The 27,439-nt window shown below is 43.7% G+C and overlaps 1 protein-coding gene across 6 annotated transcripts in view; it reads left to right on the top strand.

Annotated features, from left to right (window-relative positions):
• Window positions 1-22,658, top strand: part of LOC144499081 (voltage-gated potassium channel KCNC2-like) — a 149,201-nt gene extending 126,543 nt beyond the window's left edge. The window contains exons 2-4 of one of the 6 annotated variants that reach the window (XM_078221147.1): window positions 14,709-15,639; window positions 19,792-19,956; window positions 21,611-22,658. In XM_078221147.1, the coding sequence (XP_078077273.1) occupies window positions 14,709-15,639; window positions 19,792-19,956; window positions 21,611-21,672 (1,158 nt within the window). In that variant the 3' untranslated portion in view covers window positions 21,673-22,658. Of the gene's footprint in view, window positions 1-14,708; window positions 15,640-19,791; window positions 19,957-20,828; window positions 20,966-21,610 lie in introns of those variants that run through there. The other 5 variants (XM_078221146.1, XM_078221145.1, XM_078221144.1 and 2 more) reach the window with 5 other exon arrangements.
• Window positions 22,659-27,439: the final 4,781 nt, after the last annotated feature.

Below are 27,439 nucleotides of genomic sequence, written 5' to 3'. Positions count from 1 at the left end.
TCCCATACCTCCCGCATTATCCCCATAGCCTTGTTTATTTCCCTCAAGCGCTCAATTAAATTCTGACTGAAATCATTCATTGTTTCTGCTTCTGCCACCCTCACTATTCCAGGTTTACATCACTCGCTGTGCAAAAAGGCTTATTTCTCACATCCAACTCCATCCTCTGACCAAAGGGTCACCTGGATTCGAAACGTCAGCTCTTTCCTCTCCTTACAGATGCTGCCAGACCTGCTGAGATTTTCCAGCATTTTCTCTTTTGGTTTCAGATTCCAGCATCTGCGGTAATTTATTTTTATTCTATGATTTAATGTCTGCTCGTTCTGCTAACCTGTATGTCTTGTTGCAGTTAATTGGTACCATCCTCGCTATCTGCCACACCATCATAAGAAACAGGACTGAGTTTTGGGGGACACCACACAATATAATTGTGATAAGAATTTGCAGCATCCAAAATGTTGTTGTTTTGGAAGTGAGATTCTGATGACTCAAAGTGACTGGTTATCACAAGCAGTTTCCAGAATAACTAAACTTCGCGGTTAATGATATTTGCAACCTTTCCTCGTAGTACGTCCAGATTTCTAGGCTGAAGACCAGCTATTAAGATGCCGGACTGGACATTCTGCTTTCCAAGGATTCTCAGATTCCTCAGGTTATAGCTGACAATGTCCAGCTGTCCCGTTAAATCTGTTTAGATATTGCTAATTGCCTCAGGTCCTCTAGCTGATTACAGCTTCCATTTTGTCAGACAATCGCCAGGTTACATGTAATACAAATTCCTAATGTTCTGGGTTGAGGCATTTAATGATCCTTTTTCTTTGTTGTTGGTTTGTGTTTTTTTTTTAAATCCCTGCGTCCTTTACTCTCATATCTCCTTTTCTAGAATGTTTATGTCTGACCCTACCTCGCCAATCCTTTCATTCCAGCTGCAGAGTTAATTAGCTTCCTCCTGAGAATTTCCCAGATGGCAACATCTGATTCCACAAATTGGCAGACAGCAATCCACTAATTTCCTTTCGTCTTTCTCTCTTTTTCTTCTGATCAGCGAGATATTACTGAATCTCTGTTACGGGGCTTTAACGGTCCAGTTGCTTTGTGAGGTTGCGAGAGGGGTTTGCCATTTCAGAAGGTTTTTTGTTTATTCGTTCAGGGGCGTCGCTGGGCTGGGCTGCCATTTATTGGCCATCCCTAATTCCCCCCTGAATTGAGTGGCTTGCTTAGGCCATTTCAGAGGGCTGTTCAGAGTCAACCGCACTGCTGTGGATCTGGAGTCACATGTAGGCCAGGCCAGGTAAGGGTGGCAGATTTCCTTCCCGAAAGGACGTTAGTGAACCAGGTGTGTTTTCATTTGAGAAAAGGTCTTCCAGAAAGGGTCACTAGTTAAGCTGGAGGCAATGGGGACTCAGTATGAAACATGGGAAAGGATCAGAAATTGTCCAAAGGCTCAGAAGCAGTGTAGACTTGCTGAGCGGGTGTTACTTTAGGGCAGTGCAGACATGGAGTGGAGCACCCCTCCTGTTCCTAATTTACATTAACAACTTGGCTTCTGAAACTCCTTGCAGATGCTATCGAAACAGAACGAGCATTTGTTTCTATGGAGATAGCAGGAGCCTTACAAACTGAGTTAGACTCAACTCACAGCCCTAAAATAGATGATACAAAAGATAATGGAATAATGCTTAATGAAACATAATATGAACAGCTGTAAAGTGTGGCATGTTAAGAATTTCTACCCTCCATGGTAGTGTCAAAATAATGGAGAAGTTGAAGGCGAAGCAGATGGAATAGTTCAACATATCCAACCATGGCAGTGCAGCATCAGCTATGTAACCAGAATGCCAAACCAGCCAAGTATAAGTCAGAACAAATTATGCTCAAACTGAGTAGTGATTATGGCGTTGCGTCTTCAGTTCCACTCCGACCACTCAGGCACACATCATGAGTAGTTTCACAGAGGTGCTACTGGACTGATACCTCAGGCCACTGTTTTCAAGAGCTCCTGGAGGTGAAAGCCAGAGACAGAAGGAAAATCCCTTCAGACCATCTCAACGACACATTCCCACCTCCATGGGACAACGCAAAAGTTTGGGGGATGGTTCCCAACCCGCATTTCATTCCAATAACCCTAATCGGGGCCCAAGGAGTCAAAATCCAGCCTCAATTGTCAGAGGAATTAGGAGATGTTTGAAAAGACATGAACATCAGATGCCAGCCTTGGCTCTGTGGTAGCCCTTTTGATTGGGAATTGGAAGGTCCAAAGATTCAAATACATAATGTAGGTGACACTCCACTGTAGTACTGATGAGTGCTATACCATCAAAGATATTGGCTGGTTTGTCGCCATGGAGGTGTGAAGCTCGAGTCAGAAAAACTCCCAACTCAGCATTCCTGTCTTCATGGAAATGACCCCCTGCTTGAATTTCGCTCCAGTTGGGGTGGGGACATAAGTGAGTTGGGCCTTTCACCTCCAATGGCAGTTTGGAAACAGCCACAAAGGCAGGCAAGTTATAAGACAGTCTGGTTAGAAGACCCACGTCAGTTGTCTGAGACTTTTGTCCATTTTTATAAAAGAATATTAGGCCCTCTAGCTCTTATCCCTCATTCCCCTTCTACCCTCATAGCCCTCTGCCACCTCATACCCTCTATTTCACCTCAGATTGCCATGCTATCTCCATGCTACCTCATACCTCTCCATGTCATCTCTTTAGCCACTCACCCAGTATATTCTATGGACAGACTGCTGGAACCATGTGGAGATGAAAAACATTAAATGTTCACCAATCTAAGAGAAATCTCATTCATACATACTTGATACAGAAAAAATACTCTCATTCATGAAACCCATTCAAAATGTTTTAATTCCCTCAAGCAGTTAATCTGTTATGAAAAGAAACAAACTTTTATTTAGTAACCACAACAAAGAAAGCAAATCCTTTAATGGCCTCATAATACTGTCAATCAAAATGTTAAGTCAGTTAAGTTCAGTAGTTTTTGAGCTTTTGAACCTCATCCAAGCATCCATAATGGGCTTGGCTGTATTAACAACCCCTTGAAAATGTTAAAAATTAACTCTATTGAAACTGCAGAACAGATGGTCATCATATCATCATAAAATCATGTAATCACTACAGTGCAGAAAGAGGCCATTTGGTCAATTGAGTTTGCACTCACTCTCCAAAAGATTATCCCACCCAGGCACTTCACCTCCTCCCTATCCCCATAACACTGCACATTTACCATTGCTAATCCACCTAACCTGCAATGAAGGAGGAAACGGGAGCACCCAGAGAAAACCCACTGCAAATATGGGGGGAATGTACAAACTCCACACGGTCACCCAAAGCCAGATTTGAACCCAGGTCCCTGGTGCTGTGAGGCAGCACTGCTAGCCACTATAGTTGTTCTATTTTACTACAGAAATGGATGATAGCTTCCAAATCATAGTGTCAACCATGGCTAAGTGGTAACACCCTTGCCTCTAAACCAGAAAGCTGTGGGTTCAGGTGCCATGTTTGAGACTGCAGCACAAAAACCTGGCCTGACACTCCTCTGTGGTACTGAAGGTGTGCTGCACTGTGGGAGGTGCTGCACTGTGGGAGGTGCTGCACTGTGGGATTGCTGTGCTGTGAGAGGTGCTACACTGTTGGAGGTGCTGCACTGTTGGAGATGCTGCACTGTGGGAGGTGATGCGCTGTGGGAGGTGCTGCACTGTGGGAGGTGCTGCACTGTGGGAGTGCTGCACTGTTGGAGGTGCTGCACTGTGGGAGGTGCTGCACTGTGGGAGGTGCTGCACTGTTGGAGGTGCTGCACTGTTGGAGGTGCTGCACTGTTGGAGGTGCTGCACTGTTGGAGGTGCTGCACTGTTGGAGGTGCTGCACTGTGGGAGGTGCTGCACTGTGGGAGGTGCTGCACTGTTGGAGGTGCTGCACTGTTGGAGGTGCTGCACTGTGGGAGTGCTGCACTGTGGGAGGTGCTGCACTGTTGGAGGTGCTGCACTGTTGGAGGTGCTGCACTGTGGGAGGTGCTGCACTGTTGGAGGTGCTGCACTGTTGGAGGTGCTGCACTGTTGGAGGTGCTGCACTGTGGGAGTGCTGCACTGTGGGAGGTGCTGTCCTGAACATGTGACATTCTGCTGTGGTCTTGTCTGCATTCTCACATTGAAATAAAAGATCCCGTGGTGCTGCTTCAAACAAGAACAGGGGCCTTTTCCCCATTGTATTGACCAATATCTACCCTTCAGCTAACATCACTGAAACAGAGTGGCTGAAAAATGAGGTTGTACAGGGTTTAAATCCTTACTGCCACTGGTGCTGTGTCAGGGTAAAAGTGGCAGCAGTGCCATGCGTGCACACCTCTGGTGTGGGCTGCGCTGGACACTGCTTTGGATTAGTTATTATTGCAGGTGATGGGAGCTAGTGCTGGATGTATACACAGTTGGCAGATTATGTTATCAGTCAGAATGCCATGCTAATGTGATTCTGGTAGTGCCATTTTCATGCTGAATGCTCCAGCTCTCTTGGCCACACACAGCTGGATTTGGAACCTCGAAACTTACAGGTTTTGTTACTAATTGATATCTACTACTTGTGTGGAGGTTTGCAAACCTATTTAAAGTGATTGAAGTCTGGAGGGACTGGAATGTCATATGGTGAACACCTTGGTTCTCAGTTCAGGCATTCTGCACACAGCACTTGCTCCCAGTCATGGATCTGCAGCTTCTAAACCCCTTGGCCTGTGGCATAACAAGAAGAGTGAACCGAGGTGACACAGAGGAGGACAAGTTAGTTGAAGAGGGAGTTGGAGAAGGGTGAGAAGTGCTGTTAGCAGGAGACCTTATCCACTTGGCATCTTCGGGCCTATCTCCACCTCAGTGTGGAACAACTTTGACGAAGGGTCATCCATACTTGGAACGTTGGCTCTGATCTCTTTCCACAGATGCTGTCAGACCTGCCGAGTTTCCCCAGCACTTTTTGTTTTTGTTTCAGTGAGGAACAGTATGTGCAGACACAGGAAATGTTGGAAAATCTCAGCAGGTCCGACAGCACCTGCGGAGAGAGAATAGAGCTAACGTTTCGAGTTTGGATGCTAGACTCGAAACGTTGGCTCCATTTTCTGTCCACAGATGCTGTCAGACCTGCTGAGGTTTTCCAGCATTTTCTGTTTTTGTTTCAGATTCCAGCATCCGCAGTAATTCGCTTTTGTTATAGTGTGTGCACAGTCTCCCTTTCACCAGTAACCTGTTGCAGGCAGACCTGCAATCGCAGAGCATGGTGAGAATGGCGTTTGAATGACAGTGATGTTGAGCATTGCCGCAGACTCCTTCACTGCAGGCACCTTCCTGTCAGGAGATACATTCACTGAGTTTGAGCATTCGTCCGAGGCCATTAGCACTGCTTTCAGCTAACACAGGGCCACACTTCTGGCATTGACTGTGACAGCTATCTGCCCCCACAACTTCACAACGGCTGTGAATAAGAGAGTCCCCTGGCCCTATGTCGATTGCTCTCCTCTGGGCCACCTTCAACACCAAAGCCTCCAGTGCTACATGGGAGAAAGCTTACAGCCTGCTTTCTGCCATATTGCGCCATTTCAGCGATCTCCCTGCTCCGACCATCTTCCCCAGCCACCGGCAGTACCTTGTCTGCACTCTCACATGGGGTAAATGCGTGGCTTTACCGGAATAGTGTGAGGGGCGGTCTTGGGTAAGATGCTCTGTCGGAGGGTCAGTGCAGACACAATGGCTGGAGTTTTACCGATTCCGGGGCGGCCGTGACTCGCAGAACGAAATTCTCCATTGGCCTCGGGCGGGATTTTACGAGCCTCGCCTGAGCGGGGTCTTAAAAGTGAACTGTAGGGATTCTATGATGACTTTAACAACGGATTGTATCAGGTTGAGCTTCCAGATTGTGGTGAACCATCGTTGGTTCCCACTGGATAGTACTGAGCCAGGGTCTGGCCAGTACTACAAGGATGTACATATGTTACTGTTGGGTTGTGCTACTTGTTGCTGTTGGGGTTAGGGTGGGGTTGTTACACCTTTGTACTGTAGTGTTGTGGTACATCCCAGTCGGGCTCCGCCTCCTGGGAGAGGTATAAAAGTCCCTGCTCTGGCTGGGACCCCTTCAGTCTGGGATCGTGTATATAATTATTGGCTGCTTCATTACAGTAAATAAAAGCCTTTTATTTCCCGAGCATCTAGCCTCGTGTTTGATAACGCGCATCACAGATGTAATGCTGGAAAGCCCTTTCGCATGGATTAGCATGCTGTACATGCTCATTAAGAGGCCAACTCGTTGAATGAAGTTTCCCTGTCCAAACTAAGTCACCCCCACCCCCCCCACAGCGAGAAATTAGAGTGTTCCCATTCACCATGTGAGGAAAACTTCTTCCCCACCTCATGTCTTGGCCACATTCACAGACGACACCAGTAGGAGTGAACACATTCTGCATCACCTCTGTCCATAGGTCCTCTTTGACTTCACTTGCCTGCCATTTCCCCATGAGTTGGTCTTTCCGCTTAGGCCTGCAAGGGCAGCGAGGCCCTCCCACCCCAAGGGTAGCAGCCATTTTCTCCATGACATTAAGAGCTCACTCTGCTGTAGCCAGTGCAAAGCTGCATGCATCCAATGGATCACACTGCTGATGGATTTGAACTTACCGATGTAATTACCAGTACAAGCACCTTGGCGGACATGTTTTCTGCTCCTTCTGAGAAACGCACATGTTTGGAATGATTTAATCCAGAGTCAGATTCAGCCTGTTCATTATTTCTTTATATTCAGTGGTTTCAACACTGTTCGCTCAAAGTTTTATTGCTTCACATTCTTGTCAAAGACACAATTCCCCGTCTCATAATCACCCATTGCCATTTTTGGATTTTTTTAATATGCACTGATGTTCCGTCCAATTCAGCTGCAGTCATTTCCTTCACCGAGGACGCCTCTTGTTCCATGACTTTGCCTTTAAACATCATCTTGTTATTTCCGAGTAGGCTGACAATGACTACAGCCTTGCTCCAGGCTGCAATTTCTGCTTGAACGATTTATTTTCCCCTCATTTCTGTCAACTGTCCTTCAGACTATCAGATATGTAACATTTTTCTACTTGTGGACCATATTTCTATTCTGCTCCTGTTGTCAGGGAATTGATAAAATGATCAAATGGCCCTCAGAGTTGTGAAGAGTAGCATGACTTCCATTCAGTGGTACAAGCCAGTTTTAGATAGTTAATAACGGGGGCACATCCTGCCAGAATGATGACACAATAATTCTTGTTAAGTCAGCGTATTGACAAACATTTCATAGCTGCAGGTGAAACTTTGGGCCTATGCACAGAGCACACTCGGGATCACTTTTAACTCATCAGGACCAGCTAAACAGGGCAGTAAGGGCCTCAGAATTGTGTTGGTGGGTTTAGTGCTCCATTCATGCTATCCTTTGGCAGCTACCATTTTGGAAGGGGGCCTACGCCCAAGTGGTCATAGCTATTGCTTGACATAGGGAATTTACCAATGTAGATTGAAATCCTGATAACGTAGTTAGGATCTCTCTCTTGCAATGTCTGTTTTCGATACACGTGGATGGAGAGTGATTCTTTTATCTTGTTCTGAGTAGAAGGCTGCAGACGGGCACAAAGATGTGTATTTTTGTAGGCCTTGAAGGAGCAAGTTAATTTTAATTTTTTCCTCCAGTCTTATAGTTCCTCCATTCTTAAAGTTACAAAGCCAATACTTGGAGCAGACCTGAATCCATCTCCTTGCTCGCTTCAAAAACCAAATTCAAATTGAATCCAATCCATGGTCCCCATGTGGGCGGCACGGTGGCACAGTGGTTATCACAGCTGCCTCACAGTGCCAGGGTCCCAGGTTCAATTCCGGCCTTGGGTCACTGCCTGTGTGAAGTTTGCACTTTCTCCCCATGTCTGGGTGGATTTTCTCCGGGTGCTCCGGTTTCCTCCCACAAGTCCAAAGATGTGCGGGTTAGGTTGATAGGCCATGCTAAATGGACCCTAGTGTCATGGGGATTAGCAGGGTAAGTGTGTGGGGTTACGGGACTAGGATCTGAGTGGGATTGTGATTGGTACAGACTTGATGGACCGAATGGTCTCCTTCTGTACTGTAGGGATTCTATGATTCTCAGAGGGACAAATGAGATCCAGGTTGATGAGATAGGGCATTGCAAGGATCTTGGTCTTGATCTGACGCTTGAGCTTTAGCTAAAAAAACCAAGAAGCGCCCTATGGCCAGGGGATCGTGGTTTCACCCCTGCCAGGTCCAAGTCTGTTGCTGCTCACCACAGACCACTGTTTGCCCAGGATCGTCACCCTTGGCTTTGCCTCCCCTAGCCTTCCAGGACCCACCTGTAGCTGCCAATGACTTCCTGAATGGCTGCCATTCCTGTGACCCAACGCTGAGGTGCCAGCCATTTGATACTGGCAGCTCGCCAGTCAGATACAAGTGAGGCTCTGGCCAGCACACTCCACTAATTGGTCATCCAGATAATTGAAATCATTTCAATGGATGTGAGTAATTCAGCAGAAATGTCAGAACAGCCGAACAAATATTTTAACAACCTTCAGAAAAGAATAATACCTCCTCGCTACTTTTGTCATGGCTAATGGGAAAATTAGGAAGGAATGATAGGAAAGGAAGGACACTCACTCTACAGATCAATGAAAGAGAATGTCCCAGCATCCAACCCATTGTTTAATAGCAACTGAAGCGAGGAAGTGGGGAATGAGAGTTTGGGCCCCTGTTTATCACGCCAGGACATCGAACACATCGGCTGCAAATTTACTGCCCCGCCCGCCACGGGAATCGGAGCGGACGAGGGGTGGACAATGGGAAGGTCTGTTGACCTTGCGCGGGATTTTATGGCTTCAAGACGAGCGAGGCCGTAAAACCCAGCCAACGGCTGCGATTTTCCCAAATCGGCTCTCAGTGCCCAAACCAGCGGAAAGATCGGAATGTTTCCCTCCACCATTAGCAGCGGCTGGGAAGTGCATTTCTCCCATCCGAACAATGCAAATTTATGCATCGAGGCAAACACGCCCGCCAGCTCGGCTGTTCAGAGATCGTGACCCACTTTGTAAAGGGCACCCTGATCTCCGTGCTGACAGACATTGCCCCCCCCCCCCCGCCCCCCCTCTGGAATGGAAATGATCCCGCTGCGAGTGGGGGGAGGGGGCGTGGGGGCAGAGGGGGGGGCGGTGAATGGTGGGAAGGCTTTGAATTGGGTTTCAGCCCCGCTAATTACATTCAAATTGGTAGTTCTGCATAATCAACATGATCCTACCCAGTCTGGGCGGGAATCTGATCGGGGTTGGCAGGGCGGGTCGGGTGAATGGCACCCATCGGGAATCCTGTCTTGCCCCCACTGCCCCATTCAGTGGGGCATCGGGATTCTCACCAGTGGCAAACAGGACTGGTAAATCCCCCCATTACTAATATTGGGACATGCCCAAATGATGATTGTTATTATCACTGGTCGTACCCCTTCTGTGCTAAATCTTAGCTGCAGGTACATTTTTCAGATGATGTCTATACTCTATCTCTGACTCCCTGCCAGCATGGACTATGTGAAAGAAGTTCTCCATGTTCATTATCAGATAGGTGCTCTGATGGTTGTGGGTAAGGCCAGTCACACAATCAAACTTAATTGATGTTTTATGTCCATCATGTGCTTTATTTCAAGCAGTGCCTCTCTGATTATGGCATTTCCAAAATACTAGTCAGCATTATGCTTAATCAGACATTCATATATCCTATTTGCACCATTGCACCCACTCTCCCAATGTTCTTGGGGATAGGACTTTCCAAAACAAGATATGAACCCTTCTGTTTTTAGATGCAGTAATGAGAATACGGTCAGATGGAGCCAGGATACCTCTGCTGTAACCCAACCGAACCGGCATCTCTTCATTGAAGCTCCTCTTGATCCTCTTTTTAAAAAAAACTTGTATTTATGGTGTTGCAATGACTGACAGTAATGGACACCATAGGAACTAAATAAAGAATGGAACAATTCAGAACTGTCTTAAATTATCTTCATTCATTGGCGGCATGGTGGCACAGTGGTTAGCACTGCTGCCTCAGAGCGCCAGGGACCCAGGTTTGATTCCTAGCTTGGGTCACTGTCTGTGCAGAGTTTGCACATTCTCCCCATGTCTGCATGGGTTTCCTCCGGGTGCTCTGGTTTTCTCCCACAGTCCGAAAGACGTGCTGGTTAGGTACATGGCCACATAAACTTTTCCCTCAGTGTAACCGAACAGGTGCCCGAGTGTGGTGACTAGGGATTTTCACAGTGACTTCATTGCAGTACTAATGTAAACCTACTTATGCACTCATAAAAAAAGCATTCTCAGATAAAATTAGATGGCTCTGATATATATCTGAGGCAGAAGCTCTCTGTGCCTGCTGCTAGATCCACAGGAATTAACACTTCCTGAAAATGTCTGGCTTTCCACTCCCGAGTCAGGAACACAAAGTGGGGAAGATACCCTACTCCGTAAACCCAACTTGGGAGAAAGTGTCCTGGGTGGTCAAATGTTAATCGCGGGCAATTGGGACTAGCTTTGGAGTTTAAAAAAAAGGGCGGCATGGGCAAGTTGGGCCGAAGAGCCTGTTTCCATGCTGTAAATCTCTGTGCTTTATTAGCTGCTCGTGGAAGATGGGTGTTACAGTGTAGTTCTTCACAGACCTTCAAGATCATTGTGGCCTCTTATAGAACCGAATCATCCAAAGAAGCAGTGGTATATGGTAGAAGTAGTCATATTAAATCATAGAATCATAGAAACCCTACAGTGCAGAAAGAGGCCATTGGGCCCATCGAGTCTGCACCGACCACAATCCCACCCAGGCCCTACCCCAATATCCCTACATATTTACCCGCTAATCCCTCTAACCTATGCATCTCAGGACACTAAGGGGCAATTTTAGCATGGCCAATCGACCTAACCCGCACATCTTTGGACTGTGGGAGGAAACCGGAGCACCCGGAGGAAACCCATGCATACATGAGGAGAATGTGCAAACTCCACACAGACAGTGACCCAAGCTGGGAATCGAACCCAGGTCCCTGGAACTGTGAAGCAGCAGTGCTAACCACTGTGCTACCGTGCCGCCTAATCATATTAAATGGATAACAGGGAGAATTTCTGCAGATAATTACTTTGATACGGGCTCATACTTTTCTAAGTATGACGTAGAATGGGTGCTAATACAGACATGAGCTGATGCATGGAATTCTAAGTACCTTACGTTGTCTTAACTTTTATCCGTTTCAATCAAAATAACGAACAATTGAGCTCGATGCATAGCCCACTAGAATGGAATTAACCAACATTTTTGGTTTGAGCTCCTTACACGTATTGAATCATACTCCGGAATTCTACCGCCCCGCCTGCCACAGGAATCGGAGCAGGCGAGGGGCGGACAATGGGAAAGTCCGTTGACCTCTGGCGGGATTTTCCGGTCTCGGGTCAAGTAAGGCCATAAAATCCTGCACAAGCAGGCCATTCAGCCCATCGAGTCTGCACTGACTCTCTCCGATAGAGCATCTTACTCAGACCTATCCCCGTGCCCCCACTTATTTACCCCACTAAACCCCCTAACCCACACATCTTGGGTCACTAAGGGGCAATTTAGCATGATCAATCCACCTAACCTGCACATCTTTGGTACGATTCACATTTTAGCAAGTCAGTAGTAGCTTCATTATAGGAGCATTTTTACAGGCAGTTCAGTGGCATGTTGTATGAAATATAACTGATCTAATGAGAACTGACTGAGTGACATTTCCTAGACTTAGTTTTGAGTATATTTTAATAAATGTAAAATAATAATTAAATATTCTTCTTGTACAAATCATCATTTCAGATTATTTTGTTGGGTTAATCCTTTATCAATTCATTCCCTTTGCACCTTTCAAAATTTGTATAGAGATCATTTTGAATCACATAATCATTGGCGTTGGTGGAATTCTCCCATCCTCACTGTGGCAGGTCTGGAGGCAGACGGGAATGGAGAATCTGGTGGGAGCCAAAACATTAAAAGCCCTTGGCTGTAAAACCACATTGCAATTCTCCCAATGGCAGGTTAATGGTAGTTCCGTCTTCCTGCTGGCTGGTGGTGTGAATGTCATTTGCATTCATTTGCATCTCATGAATGATTATTAAAACAGCTGCTCACTGGCATCCCATCAGGCCTTTCAACCTTATGTCACACCAGACAAGACAATGTCAGTCTCACACTCGGTTGCTAAAGAGTGACGTGCACAAGATGGTCCTCCATGGGGGCGACACAATGGTTAGCACTGCTGTCTCACAGCGCCAGGCTTTGATTCCCGGCTTGGGTCACTGTCTGTGTGGAGTCTGCACATTCTTCTCATGTCTGCGTGGGTTTCCTCTGGGTGCTCCGGTTTCCTCCCACAGTCCGAAAGACATGGTGGTTAGCTGCAGTGGCCGTGCTAAATTCTCCCTCAGTGTACCCGAACAGATGCCGGAATGTGGCGCTAATAAATAAACTTTAAAATCGTCATTTGCATGAGACTTTGAGGTCAGTGCAATGAGCTTTCCGACACAATGCTGTACTGCTCTTCATATGCTGGCCACCATTCTGCAGCCTCATGCAGCCATCACAAAAAAGACTTAAACTCGACCCAGAATAGGGTTGGGTTGGGGAGGGGTGGAGGCCTAATTAAGTCAAGGAGGCAATGTGGAAGGAGGGCTGTGCAAGGGTGGGGGAAGGGCAAGGGCTCACAATGGCAGGCAGAGGGGCAAGGAAGTGGATGAAGAAGATGTAGAATGGAAGACCAAGGGAATGCCAAGGGGAATAACAAGGTTGCATGAAAAGCTCACAAAGAAGGTGGGTCACAGGGGAACCACATCATTTAGTGGCAAGGGATGCACAAGACGCCAGATATGGTGGATTGAGGTCCAAGTTGGGCATGGGCACCTCGCAGGATTGGGCATGTGGGGAGGGTACTCGAATCAAGGAACAGACCTTTTCTTAAGTGGCTGACATCCTGTGTAGCCTGGCGAAGCCAGGTGGACTGGAGAGAGTGATATGAGTGCGCTGGATTGGTATTTAAATATGGCGCAGGGTCCTTTGAACCTGCCAGCTGATGGTGGGCAGAAAAATCAGCTGCTGGCCCACCAGGAGAGTCAGATGGGAGCTCACCTATGCATAATTGACGGGCGGCACGGTAGCACAGTGGTTAGCACTGCTGCTTCACAGCTCCAGGGTCCCGGGTTCGATTCCCGGCTCGGGTCACTGTCTGTGTGGAGTTTGCACATTCCCCTCGTGTCTGCGTGGGTTTCCTCTGGGTGCTCCGGTTTCCTCCCACAGTCCAAAGATGTGTGGTTTAGGTTGATTGGCCAGGTTAAAAATTGTCCCTGAGATGTGTAGTTAGAGGGATTAGCGGGTAAATATGTGGGGGTAGGGCTTGGGTGGGATTGTGGTCGGTGCAGACTCGATGGGCCGAATGGCCTCCTTCTGCACTGTAGGGTTTCTATGTTTCTATGTAATTAATGAGGTTCCAGGCGCAGAATCTCTTAAAGTTAAAATGTATTTATTAGTCACAAGTAAAGCTTACATTAACATTGCAATGAAGTTACTTTGAAATTCCCCGAGTCGCCACACTTCGGCGCCTGTTCGAGTCAATGCACCTAACCAGCACGTCTTTCAGAATGTGGGAGGAAACCAGAGCACTCGGAGGAAACTCACGCAGACACGGGAAGAATGTGCAAACTCCACACAGACAATGACCCAAGCCAGGAATCGAACCTGGGTCCCTGGCGCTGTGGGGCAGCAGTGCTAACCACTGTGCTACTGTGCCACCCGGGACCCTGCCTTTCTGGCCAATGGGAAGGGAGCCGTTGGTACAGCCCTTCACTTACTCTCAAAAATGGGAGAGTACCACCAATTGTTTGAGCAATTTCCCAATGTTTCAGATACCTGGAACACAAAAGACATCAGTAACTCAGATTGAGGAACTGTAGGTGAAATCAGAGATCTCCCTTTTGGCAGAAAGAGATTTGTCTTGTCTTAATTGTATGTTTGTATTTTCTTAATATTTTTAGTTTCTCTTGGCTTTTGATTCTAACATTTCAATGTTTTAATAAAAACTAATTGAAGAATTTCATTGAACTGAATAAAGTTTTTTGCCTTTGTGAAATGAAATACTTAATGAAAAGATTTAAATTAATCAAGCTGCCTAAAAGAATCCACACAACAGGAACCAAATCTGCTTTGAATGTTGATAGATTATAAAAGGTACTTGGATATTGGATTGCATGAATGCAAATGATAATGTCAAAATTGTTGCAATGAAATTGAATAATAGTAATGCAGTTTGTAAATACAATACTGTAAAATTGAGGTTGTGATTGTTGACTGGTTATACAAGATTACATCAGTCATTTGCAGAACCGCATTCTTAATATGATGAGAAAGTGCATGCGCTAATATTTGACTTATTACTTATAAAATGTAGTGCATTTAGCAATAATGGGTTCTTCATCAGTGGGTGAATATTGTAAAGCAGAATTATCAGATTAGATGCAAAAATATTGCTATTTACAGACTTAATTCGTGTAAATAATTACCGATCACTTTTGTCTGTTCATAGGTTTGTTTTGATGACAAGTACACTCACTTGAAACTGTTGTCTAAATTGTAAATAATTGCATGTTTGTTCTTTCTTTTTCAGTTTATTGCCTTTGCCTCCTTATTGTTCATCCTCGTCTCAATCACCACCTTTTGTCTCGAGACACATGAGGCATTTAACAAGATTGTTAACAAAACGGAACACGTAATAAATGGGAATTCATCTCAATTAGTCCAGCACTTAGAGATCGAAACAGACCCAGCGTTGACATACATTGAAGGTGTATGTGTAGTATGGTTTACCATTGAATTTTTAGTTCGAATTATATTCTGCCCTGACAAACTTGAATTCATCAAAAATCTTCTAAATATTATTGACTTTGTTGCAATTTTACCCTTTTACTTGGAGGTGGGACTCCGTGGACTTTCCTCGAAGGCTGCAAAAGATGTGCTGGGCTTCCTCAGGGTGGTAAGGTTTGTCAGAATTCTGCGAATCTTCAAGCTAACCCGTCACTTTGTGGGATTAAGAGTGCTTGGACACACTCTACGTGCGAGCACAAATGAATTTCTGCTCTTAATCATTTTCTTGGCTCTGGGTGTGTTGATATTTGCTACAATGATTTATTATGCGGAGAGAATAGGAGCGAACCCGAATGACCCAACAGCCAGTCACCACACCAAGTTCAAAAATATCCCCATTGGATTCTGGTGGGCCGTCGTCACGATGACCACACTTGGGTATGGAGACATGTACCCTCAGACCTGGTCGGGCATGTTGGTAGGGGCGCTCTGTGCGTTGGCGGGCGTGCTTACGATAGCAATGCCTGTGCCCGTCATTGTCAATAATTTTGGAATGTACTATTCACTGGCCATGGCAAAACAGAAGCTTCCAAGGAAGAGAAAGAAACACATCTCCCAAGCTCCTCAAGCAGGGTCTCCGACTTATTGCAAAACAGATCTGAACACGCCTTGCAACAGCACTCAAGGTGACGTTTGTCCTTATGGGAAAGATAAGCTGGAGTGCAACAGAACAGGTAAGACAAATCTGCAGAGAATGGAAAATGTATAGCTGGTAAACTCCAGAAGTAGACCAGTCCACTCAATACGGTTGAAAAGTGAATGTACAGCTGTTCAATTAAAAAAGTAACATTGTCTAACTTTTTAACCTCAGTCATGAGCAAAACACAATGCAGGGGTCTATACATTAGAATCGGTCTAAAATAATTAACTTGATCATTTCAGACTCAATTAAGGCATCCTAATGGAAATATCTAAGTAAACTAAGCATTCTACCCAGGATCCTTCTGAAAGAACATCAGGGATCAAATCAGTATTTGACCAAATGTTACTTGTTAGTCACAGCCCCATTCATCGACACAAAGAAAACGAGGCTTAATTTTGACATCGGGGGTGGGGGAAAAGGCCATTTCATCTGCTGTCAACCTATTTTTCACCTGAAAAATAGAAGACTGGCAAAACCGGACAGAGAGGCAGCTACTCCAGGTGACTTTATGCTCATCAGCCCGTCAGATGCATTTTGCACATGGGTCCATTAGGAGGCTGCTTAAATATTCAAATCAGAGCCCAACGACAGTTGTAGGGTGCCAGTTTCCACTTTCAGGTGCAAATGGTACACGTGAGCTGTGCACCCTTCGCTGATTTGTGTCAGGCCATTGAGAGGCCCACCCAGTGGGTCCTGCACGGGATGGTTGGGGAAAAAAAATAGCCAATTAACGTTTTAGTTCTTATTAGTTATTATTTAGTTCTTGTTATTGGGAAGCCAGGAGGTGCCAGTCCTTCCTTGTTCCATGCCAGCATTTCACTGACAGCTTTGGCCAGTCAGCACAAACCCTTGTGCCAACCTCATGCCTGTTTCAGGAGGATGTTGAAGATTGCTCATGTGTGCCTTGCAATTGGATATGTAGCTTTACCTGTCATGAATTTTAAAGATTTATTTGCCATTAAGGAAGTGCAGCTTCACCATTTAGTAAAAGATTTTTATTTTCATTCGCACCTCTTCTTGCAGGCTACAAAATTGTTCACTGGATTGAAATTCTATGCGATGTTATGAGATGTGTATAGCAAATGAAGAAATGTCTTGATGTACTTGATGCCTATATGTATATACATATGTATATATATATACATGTTGCAGTCGTGATTATAACATGTTGTGCTTGGCATTAATGGTGTTAGCCTCAAAATGGGGTCGGCAACCTTACTCCTATGTTAACCCCAACAATGTCGCCAGCACCATTTTGAAAGGGCCTATAACTGGGTGCCCGTTTACATCTATAAGAAAGCAAAATATGGCAGATGGTGGAAATCTGAAATACAAACAAACTTGCTGGAAGTACTCCGCAGATAGGCAGCTTCAGCCCAGAAAAACCCAGTTAATATTCCAGATTGGTGACCTTTCATCAGATTTGAGGAGAAGGTCATCGACCTAAATGTTAACTCTTCCTCTCCACAGATGCCATCTGACCTGCTGAGTATTTCCAGCATTTGTTTTTTTTTTGTTTTATGCCATTTTATACTTGCATGTTGTATCCAGAAGTCCTCTTTTTAATTAGGGTCTGTAATAAGTCTTCTGAGGCAGAAGTCCCTTCCCCAAATTCCCTTTATTTACAATTCCAACAGCAGTACACAGAGCACTATCAATCAGCAGTCTACCTTTCGGGAGTACCAGAGAAACTGACACTCCCAGTTAAATACAAGGAAAAGACTCCCTGATTGACCCATCAATTGACTCCTTAATCAGGGAGTTCATATTCCAATAGGCCAGCCTCAATGGCCTGATTGAAGTCATTACAGGGTCCAAGAGAGGTCCGCAAATTAAGTTTGAAATTATTTATGTAGGTCCAAAACCCCTCCCCACTGCACAATTGTAGTAAACCGATAAACTCTTGCTGTTTCAAGAGATAACCCAGCATCTTATGTAACTTATTCCTGCAAAACATTACACTAATATTCAGGTTGGTCGGTTTTGAGATCTAGAATATCATCAACTTCAAAGTAACAAGACTGGGTCTCCTGACAGTGCCTGAGAACTGGGGTATCAAATCCATCTTAGATGAAGTAACATCAGATTGGCCATAGTGAATTAACATGGCGTGGATAGGAACACTGTGGAGAATGTGACAAATAGGCTTCTAATTAATTGTTATTTCCCCCTTTGCAACATTGTCAAAATGAACTAAATTCCCTGAAAGTTTACGTGGAGATCTTACCCATTTTCTTGTTGGGTGTGAATGATTACATGGATGAAGACCATGGAGGGATATCTGATATCCATGTACATGGGGAACCTGTTGGACTTTATGGGCTGGGATTCTCCGACCTCATCCACACCCACCCTGCTGCCAGCGAGAATGGAGAATTTGGCGCTCAGCCAAAACTCCATTCAATGCAGCGGCACCGGAGAATCTCAGCCAGGAAGGGAAAGGTCAAAGGTTGCTGGCACCTGTCTATTTAAAGGGCAGACTCCATTACATAAGTTCCCTTGATGTTCTGTGTCCCTCCAACCCACACAAGAAGATGAATGACCCTGTGTGAAATGCTGCATAAGCTATTGAGAATCCTTGAGAATTTTGAATGAATGTAACATTCATTTATCTTATACAGAAGAGCGTTGGTCACATTTGATTTAAAGTGCAGCTAAAAATATAAGACAATCTAGAAAACAAATGCAAAGCTGATATATACCTGCCACTGCAAATTTCTTAGACATCCTACTAATATATTATGTTTTAGACAATCATAGAATCATACAGTGCAGAAGGAGGCCATTTGGCCCATCGAGTGTGCACTGACCACAATTCCACCCAGGCCCTCTCCCCATAACCCCATGCATTTACCCTAGTAATGAGAAAATATATATCTGAAAAATATTGTGGGTGGTGCGGTGGCACAGTGGTTAGCACTGCTGCCTCACAGCGCCAGGGACCTGGGTTCAATTCCTGGCTTGGGTCACTGTCTGAGTGGAGTTTGCACGCTCTCCCTGTGTCTGTGCAGGTTTCCTCCAGATGCTCCGGTTTCCTCCCACACTCCAAAGATGTGCTGGTTAGGTGGATTGGCCACGCTAAATTGTCCCTTAGTGTCAGGGGGATGAGGTTTCAGCAACAATATTTTTAATATTTTAACTATACATTTTCAACTAAATTTTAAGTGGATTACAATATGTCATTTTTATATACCATCTTAAAATGTACTGTGATAAAAATTCTATACAAATAAGCCAAACCAATGTAAATAGATTTGTCATTGAATGGACAGAGAATGGAGCATAAATTGTTTAACTGAATGCCAGGTTTAATACAATTAAATGAAACCAACATTCTTCGAAGTCTACCTTCCAATCCATAATATTCACAGAATCGCAGAATTGTTACAGTGCAGGAGGCTCTTCGGCCCAATGGGCGTGATTTTACAGCCTCGCTTGACCCGAGACTGGAAAATCTCACCCAAGACCAATGGACCTACCCATTGTCCGCCCCTCGCCCACTCTGATTCCCTGGCGGGGTGATAGAATTCCGGCGATTGTGTCTGAGCCAGCTCTCCAAACGAACATTATGACTTGATGCCATTCTCCTGCCTCATCCCCCTTATCCTTGCACATTGTTCTTATTCACATTATCATCTAATGCCCTCTCAAAGGCCTTGGTTGAACCTGCCCCCACCGCACTCCCAGCCAGTGCATTCCAGGCCCCCTCTTTGTGAAAAGGTTTTTCTTCTCTCACATTGCTTTTGCCTCTTTTGCAAATCACTTGAAATGTGTGTGAATATTAGCTTGCTGATTCCTGTACTGAGGGGTATTGTTATGTTTGTGCTCCTGAAGTGTTCGCACATTCGAGAAGCAGTGGTCCATAATACAATAATCGGTATTTTGCAACAGTAGTGCATGGCATCAGTTCTCTCTTTGTGACTATATGTGAATGTGCATGTCCATTGAATAACCCCCAGGGCTGGATGGATTTTTTCCCCAGTGAGTGCCTTATCCTTTGCCTGATGTGTTTTGGCTGCTTCTCCGTGCCTCATTAGTTGGTGTGTTGAGAAGAAATTAAGATTTCAAAAGGTCGCGTCATCCGTAAACTTGCATGTCTCTATCGTCAATTCAGACTGTAGACTGTTGTTATGAAGTAGCGGTATACATTCAGAAACAATAAATAGAATGGTGATGTGAACAGTGTTGTCAGGTGAAGACAGTGCAGGAGGTGACCAGCCACTATCACCTGAAGAGAGACTTCCATTCAGACGATCTAGCACCAGAGACAGAAACAGAAGAGGGGGAACATGTTTCTTGCTGACAACGGGTGATTATGCGTGTAATACTGATGGAGGGATCAGGAAAGGTATGCAATTCTACTTAGACATCTAAAGAGAAGTTTTTGACATTAATTGCGTAAACTAATGTAGAAAATGTTGTGCATTTTTCATGTCATATCTTTCTGTGCAGCCATTTTTCTTGTAATGCATTAGCTAACAAACATCCTGGTATACATTTTTAAGTGTGCGTTTGTGTATGTTTTTAAATTTAATCAAACAACAGTCAGTTCTCACACATATAAGTCCATCGATGCCACAGTTAGTACAGACATATCCCAATAGCTCACCATATCCCAATAGCTCACCCACAAGCTGTGTTTTGTTACTTGAGTTGATTCTTTAGAATAGCACAGAATATCCTTGGCCAAGCAGTTTTTGTTTTACTTAGAATCACTATAGTGCAGAAGAGGCCATTCAGCCCATCGAGCCTGCACCGACCCTCTTTTTACCTTTACCTCATTTTTGAATGGAAAAAAATGCAAACTGGACATTTCTAATTTCTATACAATGAAGTTATTCCAAAAGCTTTTCAATTTGCAAGTGCCTTTCTTTTTCGATGTCTTGACCCTATTTAATCCAGTGGTCAGAACTAATCATATTATAAAAACCACTACCAATATTTAGTGCCTTTTTGACAGCTAGAAATGTAAATTCCTTTATGCTCCATTTGTGGCACACTAGTTATATGTTTGTATGAAGCACTATTTTAGCACATTCGTGAATGCATTTTTGCACAGAGGGAGCTATGAATCCTAAATCATTCTTGATGTGACAGTTTACAAACAAACCAGCTAGTCGTAAAAAGAAACACTTTTGATTGCACTGCATTTTGTAATGTTGTTTTCATGGCTGTTAACTGATGCAAACTGATATCTGTGCATTTTTCTTTCCGTATAAGGATATGAAAAGTCCAGAAGCTTAAACAACATAGCTGGCTTGGCTGGTAATGCTCTAAGACTGTCTCCAGTAGCTTCACCCTACAGCTCACCTTGTCCCCTGAGACGTTCTCGATCTCCCATTCCATCTATATTGTAAAGAAGCATAGAATAATTTATTCAAGTTAACTTCTGCCGCAGTATAATATAATTAAGAGAGCAGCTTTAAGTATAGACCTACGAGTAAAATTTTAAATAAAACCTGCATGATATAACTGTAAATATAAAGATATACTGCATTAGCTGAAGTTTCTGATCTTTGCATTTAATCTTTGCAAAGTAATGCTTTTTCGCTTATATGTTAATTTTACTGCATTACCATTGCAAACGAAGGGCATTTAGAAGATCTGCTTAGCCACTATGTTCAATGACAAGTGTTTTTCAGGGAGATACTGAATACAAACATGTGCTTCCAAATGATATCACTCCATTGGACCTTCATTTCTGTGACTTTGATCCATTTCGAAGATGTCTTGACTTCTGTCTGAGTCCACGCAATGTGGCTTGGGTTAAAATCATTTGCATGGAACATTCTGTCCCATCGTCTGCAAGCAATGTGCACTTTCTGGAACGTGGATGGCTCTGGATATATATATATATACATATATATGTGTGTGTGTATCGCACCATTTGCTGACCAAAAACATTGGCCAACTGTTCTGCATGTCGAGATTTATTACTGTTCTGTAGAGCAGATGAGTAATGAAGTGTATAGAACTGAGTGTTTCCAATTGTTTACATGCAGATAACTGCAAAGATGTTGTCTTTACTGGTTACACGCAAGCAGAGACAAGCGCTCATTCTTAATGGCTTCAGGAAGGCACAAACATGAAAAGAGGTAACATATCCATCATCTGGGGTAACATTTCAATCCGACAAGAAATGCCTAGCTGGTTTAGCTGAAACCATACTGGACATTCATATTCATGTCTTAATTATCGACTTATATCTGTATCTGTTAACTAGATGAGTTACTATGTGTATATAGTTCTATTCCAATAAGCATGATCTGCATGATAACTTCCTGTAAAATATGTATCAATGGAAATATACATTTCTGATATTTAGAGATGTACATTGTTCAATTTTGTTAACATCATCAGAAAATATATTTATTTTAAAGATTTCAGCAATGAAGTTAATATAATATTGGTGCTGCTGTTACTTACTGCAGTGTTATACTGGCATCAAGGACTTTAGACTTTCGAAAAGGTAAAGGGATTTTAGCCATAATGAGGATTTCTCTGGAGAAATGCTGCATATGAAGTGATGTTAAGCATAGCTTGTCTCAGAAGTGTCACTGGGTAAGACTTAAAGTGACTCATTTTACAAATGTAAGTATCTGGAATCAGTTGTCAATGAAGTGAAAAAGTGGGAAAGTGGGTGAGCTAATTATAAATAATGTGTATATGCCGCACGGGGTGCTTGGGCTGTTTACTGAGGCAGGATCTAGTTATGCTGAAATCATTCATTACAGAAACTGTATATAAAACATGTATATCATTGATAATAGCAATGTTTTTTTTCTGTATTAACCCTGTTCCCTGCAATAAGTCTACACTTTAGTGCGATAGACATGTACAAGCACGCAAATACAGGAAACACTGCTGGATAAAATAAAATTCTAAAAATCACCTGGCATTTAATCACATCCATCTCGAATTATTTTCTGCTATTTTTGTGAAGTCGTTAATATAAAATATTTTTGTGCAATTTTGTTACAACCTATTGTTATTGTTCAATATTTTATGTTTGTGAACATATGAACATATTAAACATTTATTTTTTAATTTACTGTATGTTTTTGTGGTCTGTAATGTACACGATCTGGGTACGGTCTACAAATCCTTAAATTATTTGTCTCAGATTCATAGTCATGTTAAGATGATGAGAATATGTCATCTTTTCTTATTCACTTGAATTAACTAAGCTGCATGGTCCCATTTCTAAAAGTTGGTTCATGAAGGGCTGAATGGCCTCCTTCTGTACTGTAATCCTTCCATGAAATCAGTTTGCTATTTTATAGCATCAGCTAACACAAACTAATGGAGGACCCAATGCACTAACAGTCACCTTTAAAACAAAAATAGTCACAACACTATCAAAATATTGATAGATATACATTGGAGGCATGTTGGGTACAATGTTTAAAGACTAAATGGTATATGCATGTAAAATGCAAGTGTGTTCCAAGTAAAATATCAAGAAATTTTAACAATTTTTTTTCCCCTTTAGATCAGTATAGATTCAAAAATAGAAATGAAAGTGAGATGGACTTACCCTAGTATTTTAGCGATGTGACACTCCACATCTTCCTCGTCACATTGCTGTAATATCCCAAAGCAAAATAATTGGTTCTGTCACTATTGCCGTGGCTGCCACTGTAGAAACCATTCCGGTTGGTTAGTTTAGGTCTCTTGTTCATTGCTGGCAATGTACTTGCTAAAGGATTGCTTCTCCAATGCCTTGATTTCCTCTGACATGGCTGAAAGAAAGATAGGCACCTGGATTTAAACGGTCAACATGTTCCATTACCTTCATGTGTAGCCTTAGAATAGTAGTGTAATATGTGACTTATATAATTGGCTGAACAACAGAGGTCAGGATTTAAGCATGACTTGGTTGGATTGTTGACAAAGTATAGGCTCTTGGAATATCAGCATTAAGAGTTTTAAAATAGGTGCTGGTAACTAGTTTTAATTACAGATTAATTATTCATATGAAAGACCTTTGGGAGAGACAATGAACAGGTCTGACTAGGATCAATTGTTCTTTTTTTGGTTGTGTTCACCTTCCTATAATTAGCAGAGGATTAGCCAAGATGCTCAAGTGGCACAGTGTTAGCACTGCAGCCTCACAGCACCAGGGATCTGGGTTCAATTCTGGCCTTGGGTGACTGTATGGAGTTTGCATGTTCTCCCCATGTCTGCGTGGGTTTCTACCCACACTCCAAAGATGTGTGGGTTATGTGGATTGGCCATACTAAATTGCCCCTAAGTGTCAGGGATTAGTAAGGTAAATACATTGGATTATGGAGATAAGGCCTGGGTGGGATTGTTGTTGGTGCTCAATGGGCTGAATGGCCTCCTCTGCACTGTAGGGATTCCGTGATATGTTTTGAGAGTATGTAGCGATGTAGTGAAGCTTTGTTCTTATGTCACTTTCAATTTGTTGGGGGTGATACTATCTGGACCTCACATCAGTACCATGACATTTTCCTCAGAGAGGCACTTGAGATAAGCTACTTTTCCATGAAATAAAGAAGTCACTTTTCATCGTGGCCACCGCGGCAACATTATGGATATTTTAAGACGCATCAATTGTGCTGTCGGAGCTGCAAACGCATTCATCCAGTTACACAGGAAATCAAGCAATACATCAAAAGAGACGATGACACAACAAACAAATAATGACTGGACTAACAAAAATGCTACTCGATGTTCATTTTCACAGATTAGCTACACGTTTGAATTGCCCGAGCTTTATCGTGTCATTGAGAGCCATAAATTCAGTTTGCTTGTAAGAACTTTGAAACTTCTGAAACTTGACTGCGATGAGCCAATTGGTTATTTCATATATTTTTTGCCCCAGGGCACAGTTTCCTGATGAACAAGGAAAAATCAAGGGTCTAGAATAATGAGCTACTGAACTGCCATGAAGGAATGGCTTTTCTCAGTAAAGCACCGGAGGGGATCATTATAACTTGCAGCATTAGCATAAATAGATGGAAAGGAAATTTGGGAATGATGCACAAAGGGCAGCTGATCCAATGCCAACCATTTATTGCTATTGCTAAAAGATAAAAATTACCATCAGGGAGATTCTCAGGCATCAAAATTAGTGACAGGAAAGTTGGTTCTCGTTACTTACCTCTGTCCCAGTTAGAAAAACTAATCCTTAGGGGGAGGCGATGGCTTAGTGGTATCGTCGCTAGATTATTAATCCAGAAACTCAGCTAATGTCCGCGTTCGAATCCCGCCACGGGAGAATCATGGAATTTGAATTCAATAAAAAATATCTGGAACTAAGAATCTACTGATGCCCATGAAACCATTGTCAATTGTCAGCAAAACCCATCTGGTTCACTAATGTCCTTTAGGGAAGGAAATCTGCCATCCTTACCTGGTCTGGCCTACTACAGCAATGTAGTTGACTCTCAACTGCCCTCGGGCAACTAGGGATGGGCAATAAATGCTGACCAGCCCACGAGTCATGTCTCATGAGTGAACAAAATAAAAGTTTAAAACAGTTGGCACTAAATGCGATGGAGAATTGAACATGTTTGCTGTACTGTCCTGTTTTCTCAACCTGCTAAATTCCTCTGCAAACAGTTGGCATAAAAATTATAGTCGGTTCCTTTTGTTTGGCAGTCTTCCCTCAGTTTCATATTTTAGATAATCAGAATAATTTTAATGTTGATCATATATGAAGGATAAGAGGATAGAATGAATCGATATTTTTAATCGTACTGTTACTTTTCCCCTCATTGCTCTCCATCTCGCTGAGTCCTTAGGTTGGTGCTCTTGGCTTGAAACCCCCACTCTCTGCAAATTGGGTGCTCCAAAATGGTGCAGGCCAAGGCCGGGAATTTCCATTCCCGTTGTCAACCATGGCCGATGCGATTGGGAGCGCAAGATATCGCGAGAACTGCAAAGTCATGTTTTATGTCGGCGTAAATATGTGATGCAGTTGTCCTCTACCCTCATCAGTGACAGGGGGTGGGGAGGGGACAATCAGTGTTCAACATTGGGGACATCATTTGAATATATTAACATATCATTATCAGGCCCTTACATCTGAATCATTCCTACTCCACCAGTGCCCGGGTAGTGTTGGGGGCAGTGCCTGGGTAGTGCCAGGGGATGGAGGGAGCTTCCAGGATGAACTCCTTTGCTCTCTGCGCTGAGACGGTTGGTAAAAGCCGCACCCTTGATGCTCAGCTGACTGTGTTGCTAGTGGTACAGGTGAAGTTTTTTTTGTCTTGGTCCTGGACTACATGGAAGAGAAAGCCGCCACTGTTGTTGGCAGCTTCAACGTCATTTATCCTGCCAGACATTGGCCTTTGCTGGAACAATCCCACCCCAAAAATCAGGAGTGGATTTGCAATGAAACACGCTGCGCCCTGGCATGGGGCTTCCAAATGATGGGGGGTTGGGGGGGTGCAAAATGAATGAGTTTCAAAACATTCCCTCCTGTCTTCCCAATGATGCCTTTCACTGGAACGGCATTAATTTTAAATGACCATAAATGCAACATGTAAACACCGTGATTGATTGTTTATCAGTGCTTGGGTACAGTCGGAGCATTGTGGGTTACAGAGGTTGCATACTGGAACATTTCATGCTTCAACACTCTATTGAGCGGGCTAGTGGAGGGGTAGGAGAACACAGGTTAACAGCGCTGGCCATGGTGCTGAATCCAACAGTGCTCACCAGAACTGTCAAGCTGTCACCAGTCCCTATTTATGAACTATCTGAGCTCTCGTGATAATTCATGTCACAGTCTCATTTTTTTCAAACTTTTCATTAGTCTTGACTGAGACCTCCAAAGCTTTTGGGAACAGGGTGTGCACATATGCACAGACACGCACGCACTCACACACACACACAGGGTGTGTACATATGCACAGACACGCACACACATGCATATACACACACACATACATACAGAATACCTCTGAGCTCTGGAGATCCGCCACATAATTTGAATTGTAACAAGCTGGCGATAATTATTAAGAGAGCAACAATTTGGCGATCATAAAAATCCAGAATGAAACTTTTTATTAATAGGCTGTACTACTATTTTGGTCCCAGTTCCAAATGTGAGCTTGTATAGCATCCTCACACACCATGACATTCCAGTGCATAAACCCTTTACCTGATAGCTAGCCGACAGGCAATCTTCGATTTCAACTTTGTTACACGCATGTATTATCTATTTTCTGAATCACAATATTAACACATGCCAGATCTTGCATTATTTGGGCGGCATGGTGGAGCAGTGGTTAGCACTGCTGTTTCACAGTGCCATGAACCCGGGTTCAATTCCAGACCTTGGGTGACTATCTGTGTGGAATTTGCATGTTGACTCTGTGTCTGTGTGGGTTTCCTCCAGGTGCTTTGGCTTTCTCCCACAGTCCAAAGATATGCAGGTTAGATGGATTGGCCATGCTAAATTGCCCTTTAGTGTCCAAAGATGTGTAGTTAGATGGATTAGCCATGGTAAATGTGTGTGGGATTACAGGGATAGGGTGGGGCAGAGGGCGATACTCTGTCAGAGTATCGGTGTAGACTCGATGGGCCGAATGGCCTCTTCTGCACTGCAGGGATTTTATGATTCTCTGATTCTATTATCCCCAGTGCATTTGGATCAATTTTGGATCAATGGTTCTGCCTGTCTCACTTCTCAGTGTTACCCTTGTACATAATACAAAGACATAGGTTAGTTAGATTAGTTTGTTCTCTACTGATCAGTGATGCACTATTTTGACCAACAATTATCCTGTGCATGCAGCATAACATTTCATGATCCCTTTTTAATAGCTTGAATTCTTACTAGGATTAACAATGATCTT

The sequence above is a fragment of the Mustelus asterias genome, chromosome 9, assembly GCF_964213995.1.
Source record: "Mustelus asterias chromosome 9, sMusAst1.hap1.1, whole genome shotgun sequence".
NCBI classification, from domain to species: Eukaryota; Metazoa; Chordata; class Chondrichthyes; order Carcharhiniformes; family Triakidae; genus Mustelus; species Mustelus asterias.
This window is presented reverse-complemented; position numbering and strand designations above follow the sequence as displayed.